The 19301-nt window shown below is 41.7% G+C and overlaps 1 protein-coding gene across 2 annotated transcripts in view; it reads left to right on the top strand.

Moving 5' to 3' along the window:
- smurf2 (SMAD specific E3 ubiquitin protein ligase 2) overlaps nt 1-19301 on the top strand; it is a 50225-nt gene that overhangs the window by 13169 nt on the left and 17755 nt on the right. The window contains exons 2-5 of one of the 2 annotated variants that reach the window (XM_062439530.1): nt 7384-7422; nt 11878-11986; nt 16060-16193; nt 19150-19215. In XM_062439530.1, the coding sequence (XP_062295514.1) occupies nt 7384-7422; nt 11878-11986; nt 16060-16193; nt 19150-19215 (348 nt within the window). Of the gene's footprint in view, nt 1-7383; nt 7423-11877; nt 11987-16059; nt 16200-19149; nt 19216-19301 lie in introns of both variants that reach the window. The other variant, XM_062439529.1, reaches the window with a different exon arrangement.

The following is a 19301-nucleotide window of genomic DNA, read 5'->3' as shown; positions in this document are numbered from 1 at the left end:
AGTGTGAACCCTCTTTTCCCCACAGCGCTCTTTTCTTTTCCCATGCTTCCTTGTGTGTGTGTGTGTGTGTGTGTGTGTGTGTGTCTGTGAGAATGTGACTCTCGACGTAGACTCAGCTTATATGTCACTTTGCAGCAGATGAAAGCAGATTCTCCAGTCCAACCGTCATCCTTCCCATCTTGTCTCGACCGGCCATCGCTGCCATGGCGACGCCAACCCCCCTCCTCTCCCTCCCTCCCTCCCTCCTCTAGACGTCACGTGACCTCTCCTTCCCCAGGTGTTTGGCTTGCGTCTGGCGGAGACCATTGATTCGCCCCGCACAGTAGGGTCCTTTGTGTGCCAGCCTGGGAGAAACTGGGCCCATCCTCTTCCCCACAGGTGGAACTTTAACTTCACCCCCCCCCCCCCCCCCCCCCCCCCCCCCCCAAGGTCTCCATCTCTGCGTACAAGGAGCTGCTGATACCACTCAGAGGAATTGATTTTTTGGGGGGATTTTTTTATGAAGAGGGGGGCTGAATTCAAGCTGATAATCAGTTGTGTGCAGTGTTTGTTTAGCTTTCCCTCCCGCTGTCCTCGGGAGGGATGGAAGCGGCTCAGTTCAGGCGGTAATGTGGAAAGCCATTATGTGACTAATAAGCAGCAGTCAGCCGGGCAGCCATCGAGAGCACACACATGACACCCCTTCCACCCACCCTCCCTCCACTCCTTATGTGAGCCAACAGGTTATATTTCCACTTAGTCAACTGACGGATTTGCCAAGCATCCCCCCCTCCTCCTGCCAGTGATGCTGTGTGAAGATGTAGGTGGTTGTTAGATGATGTTGCATTTTTTTCTTTTTCTTCATCTTCAACAGGGCCTTTATGTGTTTCTGCTTTTTTGTGTGGGTGAGTCCGTCCGCCTCAGCCTGCCATCACTTCCTCACATTCCTTTACCCGTCTTTCTGTGGTCTTCTTAAAAATAACAATACTCAGTAAAAGTGAAGTGGGCCTTGAGCCTAAAAGGTTTCGGTCATTTATCAGATGGCGGGAAACATGCGTGTCTGTGTGTGAGATCTCCCGTTTCGAAATTGTTGCGTGGAAGCAGGCTTAGGAGAAATATGTTAAACTTATTACTCGGTGACTAATTCAAATATGTGTGTTTGACTTGTATGGATGACCTTAAACAAAACCAGCTGGCAGTGAAAAACTGGACTAACTTGTTTTATCTGTCTAAAGTCCATTTGGGTCAGATGATGGCTTTAAGCAGGGGGGAAAATGCATTTTTTTCCCGCATATTGTCATTTTAAAAGTCTTGCTGTGTATATCTTAGTGCTGCTCGTCCTGTCTGTCTCTCTGCAGTCCTCTTTCTGTCTCCGTCTTACCCCCCTCCCAACACTCCTCTCCACCCGTCCCCACCCGCCCCTGGTGTGAGGCGGTGCGACCGGAATGAGAAACACAGGCGACACAGAGAAACCCTTCTCTCGGCTCAGCCTCGATACTTGCCGTCGCTATGACGACAGAGGATTTTTAGATGGGCCCGAGATGCGAAAGGGGGTTATTCGATGCTTTTTCCGGAGTCTTGTGTCTTGCGTGCTTTTGTGGCAGAGGAGGAGAAAAGTAGAAACCGTCAAGGAAGCGTAATGATACAGACGTCTCACGGTTTGGTACAATATATGATGTAGACGTCACTGCTCATGATAGACAGCACCACATTTCTTACCATTTTATTATTTTTTTTTATCATATATTGCAAATAACAAATCACAAGAATATACTTTAAGTCAATCTAAAGTGGAAAATAAAACTGCAAAATAAGAATATTCATTGTTAACCAAATGTCAGAACTTTTTCTGTCACTTTTATAAACGACTTAGATGTACACACACAGTAAAACATGTTTGGAGAAACAGTTGTTATATTTCCCACCAAGGACAAGCACATAACTGTCAAAAAAATCACAAGATTTAGCTGATATAGCCATCCACTTTTGGGTTTATGGCGCATATTGTCACATTTTTCTGTTGTAAAATATTGTGCCGTAACATTTAGTTGCACCCCTGTGATCGTCTCCCTAAAGTAACAAAGCGAGGAGTCCGAGGGACAGGCAAAAGTGTAATCTCACCCCCACGACCACACCTTGAAAGACCCTTGAATAAAATACATTTTGTGCACAAAAAGTCTCAGGTGCTGCAGTTGTCCCGTCTAACCCCCTCACCCCGTATTAATCCTAGCAACCGGCTACATTATTTGGTTGAAATTGCCACTCCCTTTTTTAAAAAAAACAGCGTTCTGCTCAATGCAGCCGTGGAAGAGAGATGATGTGAATGTAGCTGGCGACTGAGATGACGTTTTTAATGTTTCTAGTTTTCCCCCTTTTTTAAATTCTTAAGGCTATATATGTGTGTGTGTGTGTGCGTGCTTCACATTTTGGGCTTGACTGTGCACATGTGCTGACGTATGTGTCTCTCTTCCATCTTTAAGTACAAGGAGAAAGAAAGAGAGAGAGAGCACATAATTATATTTGTCCGTGTGTGAGAATGAGAAAGCCCCCGTCCAGGGTGACCAATAAAACAACTGATTTATGACACTGCCCTGTAGGTGCGAGCTCTCCCACTTCCTTTTCTTGGGGAAGGCTTCTTTCGTCAGGACCCCATTTCCCATAACGGCATAAAATTTTAAGGGGGGGATTTCAATGTGCTGGCGGGTAAAGAGGCGCTGCCATTTCTCTTAATGCCATTATATAAAGCTTTTTCATTGGGAAAGAAAATGTAATGACTTTCCGTGCATGTCGGGTCATTAGCTGCTTATGATGTATTTCTCCAAAAGGGGATTTAACATTGCAGAGTCTCTCTGCTGAAATCTGCCAAACACATTGCCCCGCTTATAAACTTAAAATAATTGCGTAAAAATAAATATTTTTTTGTGCCACCGAATTAAATTTTTTCACATCACTGGATGAAAACATTAAGCCTCTTCTTTCATTGTTTCCCTCCTCGTGCTTTCCATTCTCCCGCCTGCCTGACCTACATTCAAATCCCACCCCCCACCCACCCCGCTGCTCCTCTTTTCTGTTTATTTATTTGATTTCTTTGCAGAAGAAAGTCAGTTAAAATTAACTCATCATCAGGGACGTTCGCGAGCTGTAGGTGTGTTAGGAATTCAGATTTATGCACACAAAGAGGGACGAGGTGCCATCAAACATAAATGAGGCCAACGCCGTCACAGAGGGGCGACAAGACAGCTTGAACCAAGGGTCCCCTAAAAAGCTCCAGCCCACTACCCTTCATGTTAGAGATCAGAGAAGGCATGAAGTCCCCAACACTCATTGCATCAGTTGCTCAACCTCAGAAAAAGAGAGAGAGAGAGAGAGAGAAAGAAAGACTGAGCCTTTTACTGATACTCTGAGTGAAGCCCTCGGCTTTACTAAAGGAAGTAGTCTGCTCACTTTGGCTTCTGAGCCTAGTTTTCTCCCTAATTGGGGGTGTGGACCGGATAGTCCCACATGTTCTCTTATTAATGGAAGTTCAGGAGTGAAAGGAGAGACCCTTATAGTGTCTTACAGATAGGAAATGTGTTATTTAAATGTAGTGCTGCTTTCACAAAATATTAACGCAATGAGATTTTTGATAAAAAATCATCAGTAATGTGGATATGACTAAGTGGATAAAGGCAGATAATAGAACAGTCTGTTAAGCTCAGAAAATTACATTTTGACTGTAATGCAGCCTTTAAAAGCAGGAAAAGACACTTATTCCATATCACCATGTTACGATATTCAAAATCTAACACAATATCTATAAAATATCACAATATCGATATAATATCGATTTATTGCCCGGCCCTATTTTAATTGGCAAAAACTAAAGAGCTGTAAAACTAGCGTCCTTCATACATGGAGTAATTAACTTTTCCTACATAAATTAGTATGTTAGTAAGTTACCTCTTGCAAGTTGTTTTAATGCTAACCCTTGGTGTGCATATATATTAACACAAATTGTCAGGATTGATTGTAGTGTAAATCAATTACCTGATGATGAAGATTTCTCACACTACTTCTACTGAATTGCATCTATAAAAATAAAGCTTCACTTAACTTTCTGTGCCTCATCATTGCATTTTATAATGGCCATGTTTTTTGTCTGATAGTTTTCATCAGGGTGTGATGGGAGCTGTTTTCTGATGGTTGGGTTCCTCCTCCTCCTCCTTTCTCCTCACTGCTCTCCAGCCTCAGACTCCTAATTGGCCTCCCCGCTCCCATTGTCTCCCTGCCTCTACCATTCCTGTGGTTTTCTCTCCCGTTTTCTGTTTTCAGCTGTAATTCGGCCCCTTGTATGTTTGTATAGGAAGCCTATAGGTCTAATTGTAGTGTTGCCTTCCTGCCGCACAGCTAACCGAAGACCATATATGTACTCACAGGAGGGTCTGCAGGTTGCAGTACCCTGCAGTTGGTCTCTTTTTTTTTTCTTCTTTTATTGTCATCTTTGTACTCCTGTCTGGACTTCCACTATAGTTTTTTGCCACTGCTTCGCTTTGCTTTCCAGTTATATTTCCCAGTTGTTCACTATTCTTTCTCTTGAACTGGTGGATTTATTGCACCATGACTTCTACACTTGGGGAGCATAGTTTGATTTTTTTTTCCCCCTCTGGAAAACATCAAATCACCATCAAGCTTTTTTTCACATTTTCTACATGTTGTCTGAGGCATGTGGGCAGACACCTGTTTCCTTACTCCACCTATTTCACCTCCCTGAAAGCATTCAAGTGGTGCACACAGTTATTCCTCTGCTCCTGTTAATAATTCATTAGATCACTAGATGCAGTGTTGTCTCAGAGGTCTGCATGTGTGTTTTCGTGTGTGTGTTTGTTACCTCATTGGGTCCGCACGAGGAACAAAACCTTGTCCTAATGAATCAAGACGACATTTCTGAGCTCCTGGTTAAGGTTAAGCTGTCCACAATGAATGAAAGTCAATGCAGTGCCCTAACAACGATAGCTGCGCAAATTTGTGTGTGTATGTGTGTGTTCAGGAAGAGCGCGACGGAAAGCGATTCATACCAGATGTTTTAGAAATGAGGTGGGTTTCACTGGAACTTAACACATTCCCAGGGATGTTTGCGGAAAGAAATTCTTCCTCATCTGTCGAGCATGTTCTCTATCCCCCCCACACCCACCCCGCCTTCCTCACCCCAGGAGGGTCCGCATCCACTTTAGTTGTCTGTTCTCGTTCCTCCCTCCTCATCTTTTAACGGGGGGTTCTTGTCATTAAACCCTCAAACTTGCGTGTCCCTCGTGCGCCAAACTTGTTTTAGCTCAGACCTCACGTGATTCAGGGTGATAGATGTATAGCTTAAGATCTTCACGAGTTTAGTAAAGTGTAATCTGAGAAAGCAGCTGTTTAAAATCATACAAATATCCCGCTGTATACGTGCTTTTAAATTATTAACAGTGTCTACACTGATTGATCAAAGCTCCGAGTCTGTTTCACTACAGGCAAAACCCCCTCCCTCGCTACGGTTGGCTGAAGAATATGAATCAATTAATCAATAAATACAAACACTGTTGATTTCATCCCGTGAAGCTGACATGCCGAACAATTACGGGTCAGTAAAGTTCTGCTGTCAGTCAGCCTAGGAAAGACAGTTTGGTATCATCAGCGGATCATGTTGAATCCATCATTATTCGTGTTATCTCAAATTCATATCGTTGTCAGTATGAATAGTTTTGCAGTCAAGTATTTTGCATTTTCGTGTTTTTTATTCATCACGTCAACAGTGTGAAAAGGCCTTTAAGCTGCAGTCTGCCGCTATGAACGTGCCTTTTCTCTTTTTGTGTATTAGCAAAGTAGAATCTGAGCTGTATCCACCTGCAAATGAGGGTAGCGGGCAAACCAGATCTGAAAAAAAGCTCAACCAACCAGCCCTGGAGCTGAAGCTGGACTAGACGTCAGATGTCACACTTGACAGGTGTGAAATGGGCTCATATGGCCGCATGATGCCTGTCACATTACCCCTTATCATCTTCCGACCAGTCTGCTTTAATATGAGCCAAACTGTGACTCTATGTTGCAGGTAATATTGTGGATGGGTGAATATTAATGTAAAATGAATACAGCAGCTGGTGCCTGATTATACTCCTAAAATATGCTGCCTTTAATACATATTCTAGTACAATTTTTACGCTAGTTATAAGCAGAATTATTTCAGCCTTCCAGTCATAGTTTAATTAGCTTTTCTTTTTCTTTTTTTTAAACGAACTGGCATTCAGCAAGAATATGAGCTGTAATAAATTCATACTTCAAACATGATCTGGATTTAGCAGAGGCACCTGCACGTTGTGAGCAGCAGCAGCCAGTAACCATGTGAACAGTTACAGTTAGAGAGGAAGTCAGCAGCATCATATGCAGCGTGTCACATGAACTTTAATGAATAAAATAATGAAATGATAGCGATGAGTTCATTGTGTCTCGCCGAGGTCTTTTCTTGAATCCTTCCACTCAAGTGTTGGCGAGTAGATTTTACAACTTGAACTGTGTCAAGCTTTTAGAAGCAGTGAATTTTTTTGGCACCAATTCTTTAAAACGGTTCAGCGCTTTGGACAACTTTTTTTTTCCTCATTAGCGACTGTAATGAAATCTAAAACTATAGTCTCACTGTTGTAGGTAATGAAATATAAACCTTATGGTCTCACTGTTGTAGGTTTTATCAAGATGTACGTTACACATTACGCTTTTACTGATTATTATCTCTTTCCCCGTTCAAGCCAATAAATATTTTTTAAAAGCCACATCAATATCCAGACCGGTTAGTGTCTGTGTTTCTTCATCACCCATTATAAGCGAAGCCAAAACTATGTTTCCATGCGCCTGACTCACCGGCTGCAACTGTAACTCTAGACACCCAGGTGGTGAGTGAGCTTCCTCCTCCATCCACACACACACACGCACACACACACTCAGTGGAGGAGGGTGTAAGTGTCTCTTCCTCATCACCTCAGCAACAGCCTCCATGGCTCTCACACCAGATCAACAGGATCAGTCTCTATGATGCAGGCAGGCTGGTTTGAGGGGGAAGAAAGAGACAAAACATCCTCTACTTCCTATAAGCTCATGGCTAAGAAGGTGCTACCTCTGCTGCTGTTGATGGGCTGTCTTTACATACATTGTTGTGCTATAAAGTGCAACTGAACTGTAGGAAAGAGATGCTGCTTACCTGCACACCTTCCTGCCACTTTTCTAACATATGCTTCTGAAGTAAAAACTTAACATAAAAAAACGTTTAAGTAGCAGTTTCAAGCAGTTTTGTTTTGCTACATTGTATAAAACAATGTCAAACACAAACCTGCTTCACTATTTATGAGTTAATGTTCACATTAAATTAACCTTTGACTTTCCCTTTCTGTCTTTCAGTCCTTTGTGCCAAAAACCTGGTGAAGAAGGACTTCTTCCGTAAGTATCAACCAATCACTGCTGTTAATGTTAAACCTGTATTTGCTTTTTTAAAGCCTGTTTACTTTGGGTTTTTACTTTGGGTATATAATACATGCACTGTCAAGGTCTCTCATTCTCGAGAAATGTGTGTCACTCTGGTCTGATAGCTGGTGCTAGCCTTCAACAACACTCAAGGATATTACTTCTTTAGTCATTTAAACAGATGTGGATTGTTTACTAACTCTGTCCTTGGAAGTAGGAGTGTGTTGTGTCTACATAGAGCTCCATCACTTTAAACATAAAAATGCAGACTAAGACTCAAGTGTTATTCTTGAAGAAACTATGTCTATAATAAAGTTTTGTCCCTTTATACAATTGCTCCACATAGGATATGATGTAAAAACAATGTTTTCCTCAGGTTGAGAATTTACTTGTGGTGGTGGGTGGTGCTGCGTTTGACAGGCGGGTTCAGTAATAAATTAATCAAACAAAGGATTATGAATAATAAAAGTCCTGTTTCCATTAAAGAAGTTCCAGGTAAAATTTAGGAGGTGGGAACTTTACAGGAACGTCCTCTCAGCCGTCGCGTCTCCATTTCAGAGTAGGACCTTGATAGGACCCACCGGACTCTTGTGGTGACGTGATCATTCTGCAACAGTTTCTAGGTGCTTATTTTGGTGCTTTCTGTTGACGTCACATCCCGCTTTGAGTATACCCATTTAGTGCCGAGTCAACCTCAAACCCAGGAATTTTTCAGGGTTGCACGGAAGACATACCCCGAGGCAGGGACTCGTTTAGCCCCTGTAAAAGTTCTGGGGGATTGTCCTTCAGAGCAGTGTTGTTTTTGACAAGCATCTTAGATTTAGTCTTAGTCTTAGTCTTTTGGACTAAAATGCTTATTAGTTTTAGTCACATTTTAGTCACTTCTATATGTGATAGTTTTAGTCCAGTTTTAGTCGACGAAAACTCAAAAGGGTTTTAGTCTAGTTTTAGTCAAAAAAAAAAGAAGAAAAAATAAGTATAGTCTTTTAACAAATTAATTTAGGTCAATAAGTATTGGAGATTGCTGTTGGGCAGTGTCACACATAAGTTGTGAAAATAGCAGCAGATCTATAAGTTCAACACATTGTAAGCTTGCAGATCTGCTATTTTTAAAAATAATAACAATAATAAAGGAATGGTTTTAGACATATAAGGTTTCCACCCAACGGCAAATTTCTGATCTAAGGATTGTGTATTAAAAATATATAAAAATATCCTTGTGGCGAGCCTTAAGGTGCCGCTTAAAGTTGGTCGTATTTTTTCCGCCTACTTTGTGGCCACATTTGTCACCGTCTTCCTTCACAATACACTCTGTTTTATTATCTGCTGGGTTATATTTAAAATACACCCATATGTGGTCTCTACGTTTGCGACCACCGAGCCCCTGTGTTGAAACTGCCGCCGCCATCATGGTCCATTGTCTGATGAGTAACAACAGTGTGACGTGTTTAGCACGTTGTGCGCTGCACGCCAGGTGGTGGGCGTGACCAAACAAGGATAGACTGTAGGCAGCAGCAGATACTTTTTAGGTTTTAATTGACACACACAATAAGGAGAAATGTCATGCATTTTAAACGTCTGACAGATCACCCACTAAGATTTTCGTCCATTCTCGTCTCGTCAACGAAAACTCACACACGTCTCGTCGTGTTTTCGTCATCAGAGAGCTATGTTTATCTCGTCACCGTCTCGTTATCGTCATGAAAAAAAGTGGCGTCAACGAAATGATTTCGTCATCGTCATCGTTGACGAAAACAACACTGCTTCAGAGGTGGTTCCTGCTATGGAGACACCGGCTAACGGTCATGGCCCTGAAAAATGACCCCAAAGTTCCTGCAGTTGAAACAAGTTCTTTGTAGGAAAATACAGAATCTTACACATATCATACAATATAAATATATACACACAAAACACTCGAGGTTCTCTTATTGGGAATGTTTTTAGAGGTTTCACCCACATCTTTTGGCCTTCATCAGCAGCCGATGTCTGATTCCGGTGCCTCATGTTCAGGGTCCTCGCTGTTTCACTGATGTAGTGTCACAAGTGATGTCATGATGATGTCAGGGTGCTTCTTTAGAGTACCAGCAGAGATGTGAAGGTGTTTAGTGGTTTGCACTGCCTCCTTGAGACCTGCAGACTCTGGTTAGATGTTCTGACAGTTGAGCCATGTAAGAGGGTCCCACTGTAGCCCAGGGGCTAACAACCTTTTGAGGAAGGTTCCTCGACCTGCATTTCTACCAGAGAGACCAGGGTGGAAATGAAGTTCCAGGGCGATTGTTTTACCCCTAAAAAAGTCCCTGCTGATGTGTTAGTACTTTATTAAAGTACAGGAACTTTGGGGGTAGGGTTACACAGGAAAGATAATGGTCAAAGTTCAGGTCACACTTTCCTCGAAATGGTAGTTTGTAAAAATGACACAAACAGTCACTACCACACATTGTTGTTATTGCTGTTAAATTAATCTGCAGCATAAAAAGCAAGGTGTATCTTTACAACCTTTTAAAATGACAAAACTACAACACAGCCATTATAATGCCATTTTCTACAACTTTTTGGCAATTTAGCATAAACTAGCCTGTTCATTCTCTCCTCCACAGCCTTAATAACTACTTGGGTAGGTGTTTATAGTGTCGTGAGTGTTTTGGTGTGTTTGGGTCAGGCTGTCATGGTGAATGAGCATGTAAAGGTCCTCTGCTCACTCAGGTGGTTTCTGTGGTGCCCATTCCTGCCATTCCAAAGCTCAGGAGCTGAGCAAACATTCAGACGGGGAGTTGGTGTAGAGCAGCACTGAAACCATATATAAAAATGTCTGTGTGGGAACTAAATCCATATGTTTGTCATTATGCACACATCGTGTTTGTGCATGCTTCAACCACGTCCACATTGTTTGCAGAAAGGAAATGTCACTCACAGGCCCCACCTATCATTTACAGACCTGAATGATTTTCATTATTAATTATTTCTCGAGTATTTTTTGGAGAAATAAATCATTCAGTGAATAAATGTTTAAAATGATAAATGTGTAATCAGAGATCATCAGAGGCTAAGCTGACTTTGTATTGTTTCTAATAAAACAAATAAATAACTAATCAATTAATCACATAAAAATCAAACAATCTGTTTGGTGAGTGATTATTTTCATCCGCTAATAGATTCAACAAAATAATGTGGTGCTTTTTCACAGGAAGGTGACCAGCCATAAATATTCTGAAAGTAGGAAATTAAAAACATTTTTTCAGTATGTGCAGCTGTATTTTGTCATTGCCATTTGGCATCAAAACACAATAAGTTATTGGAAGTAAATAATGAGTAATCTGTGACTAATCTGGACTGGTCCCATTGTGGAAGTGTTGTAGACACCACAGCATCTGTGTCAGTTGTATTTACCACCCTCTGCCATGTAGCAGGGGTGTAACGCTACACATAATTCATGGTTCGGAATGTACCTCGGTTTTTGGGGTATTGGTTGGGTATGTTTTTGGTTCAGGAGAAAAATAAAGAAAGGAAGAAAATAATACTTTGGTCCTTTTTTTATTTTTAAAAGGGTGAACATCCAACAATGGCTCACTGGCCAAAACTATTTCAGTTTAGTTGTGCTGCAGTGGTTTCCTGCAAGGAGTCAGGACACCTGCTCACAGCTGTTTTATTCTGATTTATGGTCACTCAGAACTGGTTCTTACGACATGTTGTCTGACCATGTCGGAAACCAAATGTGTTTATAGTTGTTCTGAATGGCTTCACTCAAACATGGAGTGAAAAGTTGACTGTCATGGAGAAGGGAGGGGAACAGGGAGATGTGTTATTGTTTAAATATAGGGATGTTTTAATAATATTGATGATGGCAGCATTACATATATATATATATATATTTTTTTTAATATATATATATATATTTTTATATGAGCATGTGTAACCAGGGTAACAAATAGCCCCAAGAGCATACATCACATACATGAGCATGCTACCCACATGCTGCAGCCAAATGATGCACTGCCAAAATGTTCCTGGTGGAACTCAAGCACTGGAATTATTGTTCCACATGCTGGACTAAGTGTATTATTAAAATATTTTGACAGTAATTGTTTGGGTGAGGGAGAATACTGAACATAACTTCCCACACCGGATGGTTCGGGACAAATATATAAACCATTAGACCCCCTAGTAGAAAGCTAACATCGCTGTGTAATGTTGTCATTTGTGTCTCATTAGGCAAGGCAAGGCATAGCACATTTCAACAACAAGGCAATTAAAAAAGTTCTTTACATAAAACATAAAATGCATCAAGACAGGATATAAAAGCAACACATGGCTAAATAAAAAAAGACATTTAAATACAATTAAAAGTGTTAAATTAAACTGCTTATCTGACATTTATTTTTAGTCAGTGTGACTTGAGTGTGGTGGTGTTCTTTTTTCCCTCTCTCCCTGCAGGCCTCCCTGATCCCTTCGCTAAGGTAGTTGTGGACGGTTCAGGGCAATGCCACTCTACAGACACTGTGAGGAACACACTTGACCCCAAGTGGAATCAACACTATGACCTGTGAGTACCAGAGTATTTTTATAACACATTTTCCGCATCTGTTTTCAAAGACAACAAAACAAAAAAAAACCCCATCACATTTCTTCTTGGTTTATTTGAATACCTCCCACCTTCACATACCTAAGGATTTAATCTGATTACAAACAGCAGTTTGAGGCCCTGTTTGGGCTATAACAATTTCTTGCAGCTTTTATGCCCTGCTTTATTTAACCTTGATAAATGAGAACACTGAGAAGTGTCAGACTTGGCCATTAACAGGACTTGAACAGTAACAGATGTAAACAGCCCATTGCATCTGGCGTCTCACTTATCTATATACACTGCAATGACACAACCCCTTCAGTGCCAGCCAACAGTCTAAAAACGTCCCTCGGAACGGTATTTAAAGCACAGAAAAAAGGAGGAGGCGTCTCCAATAGTATTTTCTTCCATTGACTGAAACACGTGCATGTCTTGTTGTACCCTGATTGCCTTCTCCCAAAGATGGTTTGTCCCGTGAAAGTAACCTGGAAAAAGCAGAGACGGAGCGCGTGAGTGAAAATGTGAGAGTGAAAGTTTCCAGTATTCGCCCGGTGTTTATCCAACGGTCATGCGTAGCCAACAGCAAGAGGAAGCACATGTCTCCGTTTGTTTGGTTGCTGGGGATACAGGACCCTCTCTGTACATGGCTGTTAAATTAGCTATTTATGTCACATTTGACAAAAGAGGAGAAGGGGAGGGGAAAGTCACGTGCACTTATGCACACCTTGAAGAGAACGCTCGGACTGATGGAGAGGCGATGAGAGACTTGTGGTACAGTTTCTTTCGAGAGCCGGCAGACGTAGCTAGTTTGTGACAATTACTTTTGTTTCCTTGCCAGAGAAAAGTTTAACATCACTATAACCCCCCCCCCTCTTACTGTCTGTCAGTGTTAATAGTCACGGCCAGCAGGACTCCCAGGTGGTGTGTTGGAGGAGAGAGGGTTTAATTGACTGAGAGCAGGCTAGCTAGCTGTCTGGCTGGCTCACACTTATTAAAATAGGGCCCGCAACACCTGGTGTTCCAAATACAGCCGAGTGCATTAAAGCTGTTGGCGGTGACTCTTTTTTTCCATCTGTTGTATGTGCTCGTGTGAGGCGGTAGAAATCCTGTGTAAGTGTGCCTCTGCGTGGGTGTGGGTGCGTGTTTGTGTGTGTGTGTGTGTGTGTGTCAAGGACCTCACTTTCATTGGTCAGCCTACAGCCAGCGAACCGGCCCGTTAACTGTGACCCTTCAGCATTGTTGCAGGATGTAGCCAGCATGCCAAGGATAGCAGGCACTGTCTGCCTCTCACGCTCCTGCCTGCCTGCACCCAGTTTGTAAAAGAGACACTCGCCGAGAACCACAAGGTCCACATTAAAGAGACACATTAGCATAACAACCGCTCCTGTTTGTAAAAGGACAAGGACGCAGTAATTATTAATTATGTAATCATGTTTTTCGATGACTTGAGCGTCACCGAGTGTTTTCAAGCATTTTCGGAGCACTCCTTTCAGCGCGCACTCAGTCACATTTGGTTAATTAGGAGTCCTTGTATTAAAAATACATCTGCAAAGTTAAGTGCCCTGTCTAGACTCACCATCCAAGCTGAATGTCTGTGGAAGCACCCAGTTAGACGGCGCCACCATCGATCGCTTTATTAGACCCTGAGTTTTACTATGTTTTATAATTAGAGCCGGGCAACAGGAAAATTAAGTGTCACTAATATCACTGTGTAACAAGCTTCAAAATATTTACAAATAACCATGATGGTGATTTAAAAAAAAAAAAAAAAAGATTGTCAGTATATTGTCCAACTGTGTCAACCATTTGTAGCTGCTGTCATTGAATGAATCGGAAAATACATTTTAGTCCGCATATGAAAACATTCATCGATCAATTTCAGAGCAATTGCAGGTTCTAGTCTTGCATTTTGAATAGTTGCGAGCATACCGTCCTGTTACATTTGTATTTCAAATTGTGACTTAGTAGTGCTGTAATATAAGGCTTTTCTTTCACTTTGACCATATGCTTTTGGCAGTAATATGGTGCAAGAAAAAGCTACTAAAACCATTTCCAAAGATACCTCTTGTATGAATACAGTCTGCCAAATAAAAGGATGTATTTAGAAAGCACATCTGACTCTTTAAATCTGCTGCTTTTTTTTTTTTTTTTTCTTACTTTCTTTATTGCAATTTTCCCATTGTCTCTTGGGCGGTGTGTGTGTGTGTGTGTGTGTGTGTGTGTGTGTGTGTGTGTGTGTGTGTGTGTGTGTGTGTGTGTGTGTGTGTGTGTGTGTGTGTGTGTGTGTGTGTGTGTGTGTGTGTGTGTGTGTGTGTGTGTGTGTGTGTGTGTGTGTGTGTGTGTGTGTGTGTGTGTGTGTGTGTGTGTGTGTGTGTGTGTGTTATTGGCTATGACTGGTATTAAAAATCTTAGCCAGACTAATGAATTTTATTACATGGAGGGTGATCCAGATGACTGGGGTTTGGTTATAATGCTTCCCTCCCGTCACGTCTGTCTGACATAGCAGCTCTCTCACATCGCACCCCAGACAGGCATTTGGCATTGACTCAAAATGTCCAGACGTCTTACTCACAGCCCCATTGTTTCATATCCTTTTTGGTAAGCAGCATGATAATTACACTGGGATGCAGTACCGCGATTTGCACAGATGATTAGTTCGAGGGTGAAGGCTGAAGCCCACCCGAGCAGATGTGCCGCAACAGGTTCACATGGCGCTAGTTTTTATCACACCCCGGCCTCACCTGACACAAAGAGGAGAGAAGAGTGTGTTAAATGACACATCTTATAATTACCTGATGATGAAGTTGTTTACTTGCTACTTTCATCAGGTTGAATGTTTTTTATTGTGAAGCAGCAGCAGAAGGAAATGTTTGATTTGCATTAGCAGTAACTTTACACAGTGCTGACACAGCATTAAACATTTAGGCTGAAATAAAATTACATTGTATCACATTCAGGTCTTATTTCCTTGTGTGATAAAGCCAATTTGAATCCAGCATGGGAATGGTGGACTCTGCCACTCTTAATAAATATACTATATAGAAAAATTAATTATCAAAAGTAATTCATTGATTGGATGTTGCTGGAAAAATAACAACCATAAGTAGTGTCAAAAATGGGGTTTGAGTTCATGAACATCTTGACGATTATAGCTTTAAAACTAAAGGAGGCTGTGAAGGCAGCACATGCAAGTATATCACATATTGTATGTTTCCAGTATTACATCTGCACATCACATTAACTGCTTCAAAATAGTTCTATTAGAAGCAAACAATCCTCTAATAGTACAACATTTTACATTATGACTGACTGTTTAAACAGTCTTAATCAAACTTGTCAGTTTTTCTTTTCACATGTTAGGGACAAATTATAACCTTCATTTTATGTTGTATTAATAAACACTGTCCAAACCAATATGGCTTAGAGAGCTTAAAGCTTGTTGATAGCCTAATTTAAAAAGACATTTAGTTGGACAAATGTCAACACTTTTTCCCTACTGTCTGACAGACTCTTGGAAACAATGCCAGAGTATTTTCATAGTTGTAGTAGTTCTACTCATCCGGTCGCCGTAACTAATACTTGATGTCGTGTCTTCCCTCCAGTCCTTTGTCTCAATCCCTCTCCAATGTGGGTAGGGCCACTGTGAACATTGTACATGATCACGCCTCACACACTCAGATGCTCGGGACGGATTCACGTACGCTGGATGGAAAATCCCTCTCAGCCAACACACCTTCCTCTTCCTCTTCCCCTTCCACCGCCTTGTCGCAGCCCTGTCTTGTAGCGTGTCCTTGACAAGGAGACGTAGTAGTAGCCTCTGTGGCTCCCCCCCCCCCTCGTGCAGTGACATCCTGAGTGAAACTCATAAAAACTCATGTCAACACATTAGCTATAAACATGTTGACATTATCAGTACTTCTCCAATAATATTATGTTTGACAGCAGACGGTATCGCCAGAGTCCAGAGTCAACAATGATCCTCCTGGTGTCTGAGAGAGAGCCTATCATAAGTGAATGTTAATTATGTCTCTTCCTTATGTTTTCCCCCTCAGATACATTGGAAAATCAGATTCCATCACTATCAGTGTGTGGAACCACAAGAAGATTCACAAGAAGCAAGGGGCTGGCTTCCTGGGCTGTGTCCGCCTTTTGTCCAACGCTATCAACCGCCTTAAAGACACCGGCTGTAAGTGTCAGTACTGAACCACCTTTTTAATATTCAATATTATTTTCATTATTTCTAATTATTATGTTTTGTATTATGTTAAGTTCTTGACACTAATGAAAAATATTATTCCCTTTTGGATTGTGTGGGAATGTCTGGAATGTTGGTGATTAAAATGTTAAAAGCAGTGGGCCAATAAAGCACGATTGCACACATACCTTCAGAAAGATGCTGAGATGAAAAATGTAACCTACGCTTAAAACGAAACATGTGATTGGCTGATGTATTACCTACATTTCCATGGAATACAAGAAGGTACAAAAATGGATATTGACAGCTTTTTGTCATAAATACTTGTTAGTTCCTTATTGTTATGAACAGATGGAACTTTTTTGCATTCTAGCCATGAGCACCTGAACTAGTTAAAAAATACATTTATTTTATTTTTTTATGCCGTGAAACCACTTTTATTATATCATTATTATTATTATTATTATTATAATTATGTAGAAAAATGTGTTTTAACATGTTGGACTTCATACAGGTCAAATTTTCTTCTTATTTTTTATTATATAAAACTGAAAGATTTTCTGACTCCTTTTTTTTTTTTTAATGGTATGTTTAAAAATATATTCCAAGAATGTCCTGAAGTAGCTCTAAATTAATAACCATCAAAGAAATCTGCTTCAAACAAATGTCTATAAATGTGCCTGTGTTATGTGTTACTATTTAAATAATTGGCACACATACATCACTCACTTACTGCCTTGTCAGATTTTAGAAATGGGAAAAGACGCACATTTATTTGTGCTGTTTCACTCCAAAGATTTTATAGCATAGTGTGTTGTTGTACATAACACTAAATCATTGTGGATGCATGCAACTGTAACGCAGTGCTGACACCAGATGCAAACTGCTCCTGACTTTTTATGTCATTTTATTTACTTGTTATGTCTGAAGAGGAAAACAACAAGCAGTCATGGGACGTCAATTGTGACAGAATTATCGGATTGCCACAGCCTTAACGTATCCATCACTGCAGTCTTCTACCTGTAGTGTGATAAGAACCAGAAGGGAATGACACAGTGCCCCTGTCAGAGCCAAATGACAGAACATAGAGTAGCTCCTTTTAGTGTCCTGTCTCCCTCACTAGGTCTGACAGAGGCCAGACCACGGTGTTAGAGGGGTCAGACTTCTGCCCCTGCCCGAACAGGAAGAGCCAATCAACATCACCCTCCAATTACAGTAAAAATGTCTCATGTCAGAAGCTAACTGGATAAATGAGGTGGAGGCTTTAGTAAACGGCTCGTAGTAAAAGCAGTGACAGACAGTTGTAGCAGCTTTTTTTTTCCTTTTCCCCTGTGCAGGGTGAGCTGGTACCTGCTCGCTATCCCTGCGGCCTATTCGTCAGAAAAGGGAAAGAATCCCACTGCTTTTCCTAGAAGCCCCTGACACTGTTGTTTTCCTGGAGCGACACGGGAAACTTGAACCTTGTGCCACAGCTGCGATTGGTTTGCCTCTGCATTTCCTCTCTCTCTCCTGGCCTCCTCCTCACCCCTTAGTTTCCCCTTCAGTCTCTCTCATGGACTGGCATGTGCACACACACACAAAATGCCATTGTGACTAACCTCCCTCTATCTCCGTCTGCTGATCTAGACAACCGGTCATTTCACTCAGACATGCATAATTGTACAGCTATTTAAGTGTAAGCGTAGATTTGTTGTGCTCCCTCTGTTGTGGTCTCCCCCACCCCCCCTCCTGTGTGTATTTGTCATTCTTTTGTTTTTGTGTGCCTTTACCACCAGTAGCAGCTTTGACCGTTCCACAGGGCTTAGCAAGGGCACTGGGGTTGGCTACAACAATTTGTGTATAATTGCAGAGTGTCTTGGGTTGACTGTAACATTTATATATAATTGCAGTGTCTGCTTTTTCTTGTCTTTGTGCGCATGTCTCGCAATAAGTATTTAAATGTATGTACTTTCCATGCATCTCAAAGTGTTAGAGCAGTCTTCCGCATACATTTTTACTGCGCGTGTGTGTGTGTGTGTGTGTGTGTGTGTGTGTGTGTGTGTGTGTGTGTGTGTGTGTGTGTGTGTGTGTGTGTGTGTGTGTGTGTGTGTGTGTGTGTGTGTGTGTGTGTGTGTGTGTGTGTGTGTGTGTGTGTGTGTGTGTGTGTGTGTGTGTGTGTGTGTGTGTGTGTGTGTGTGTGTGTGTTCTCTGCGGCTGCTGACCTCCGGCCAGCCTTGTAACGGTTTGACCATCGCCTGTTTTGGTCCCTGTTTAGTCTAGACAGACATCCTGAGCTGATCTGCATGACACCCAGACAACAGAGAGCAGATAGTGGCATTTCTCATGTCTGCAGGCAACTTGGACATTTTTTTTTTCTTTCCGCCTGATCTCTCTCCTTCTCCCTCACTCTCAAATTCCGCAGACTTTAAGAAGTTCAGACAAAGAGTTTCCAGACTTTGGCAGAAGTTCATGTCCATGCTAAGACTGAGCGGGATAGTGCAGGCTTTGTACTGAAATTTGTCAAATGTTTGACCTCTTCATTTGAACTGAAGCCTGCTCTGTACCGATGCTCAGTGAGATTTTTACAGCCCGTGGCTGTTCCACAGATGAGACCATCTGTTTCGGGGCACAGCCAATATGTGGTCTACAGACAGAAGAATGAGAGACAGATAATGACCAAGAGAGGGATTGACTCTTAAATGGTGTAAATGATACAGAGCAGTGGGACGTGTCTAAGGAGGGGAGAAAAAAAAATGCAGCACATGCTAGTTTACATGCATCTCACTGAAACTGATGAATCCTCTCTCCTCTTTATCTCTCCCTCTCTCCTGTCCTCCCTCTTGTTCTACTCCTTCTTTCATCTCTGGTCTCATTTCCTGTTTGTCTCATGTCATTCTCTCTCTTTGTTTTGTCTCGGCCTTCGCATCTGCGCTCTCTACGCTTCTTCTTTCTGTTTTCTCCCAAGTAGACCAGAGACTAGACTTGAACAAGCTGAGTCCCAATGACAGTGACACAGTCAGAGGCCAGATAGTGGGTGAGTACACATCAAATACCTGACACAGTCCTACAGGACTGGATTTTTTCTCATTATACTTCACCATAAGGTCAGATGTACAGTAC

The sequence above is a fragment of the Scomber scombrus genome, chromosome 18 (assembly GCF_963691925.1).
Source record: "Scomber scombrus chromosome 18, fScoSco1.1, whole genome shotgun sequence".
Taxonomy (NCBI): domain Eukaryota; kingdom Metazoa; phylum Chordata; class Actinopteri; order Scombriformes; family Scombridae; genus Scomber; species Scomber scombrus.
This window is presented reverse-complemented; position numbering and strand designations above follow the sequence as displayed.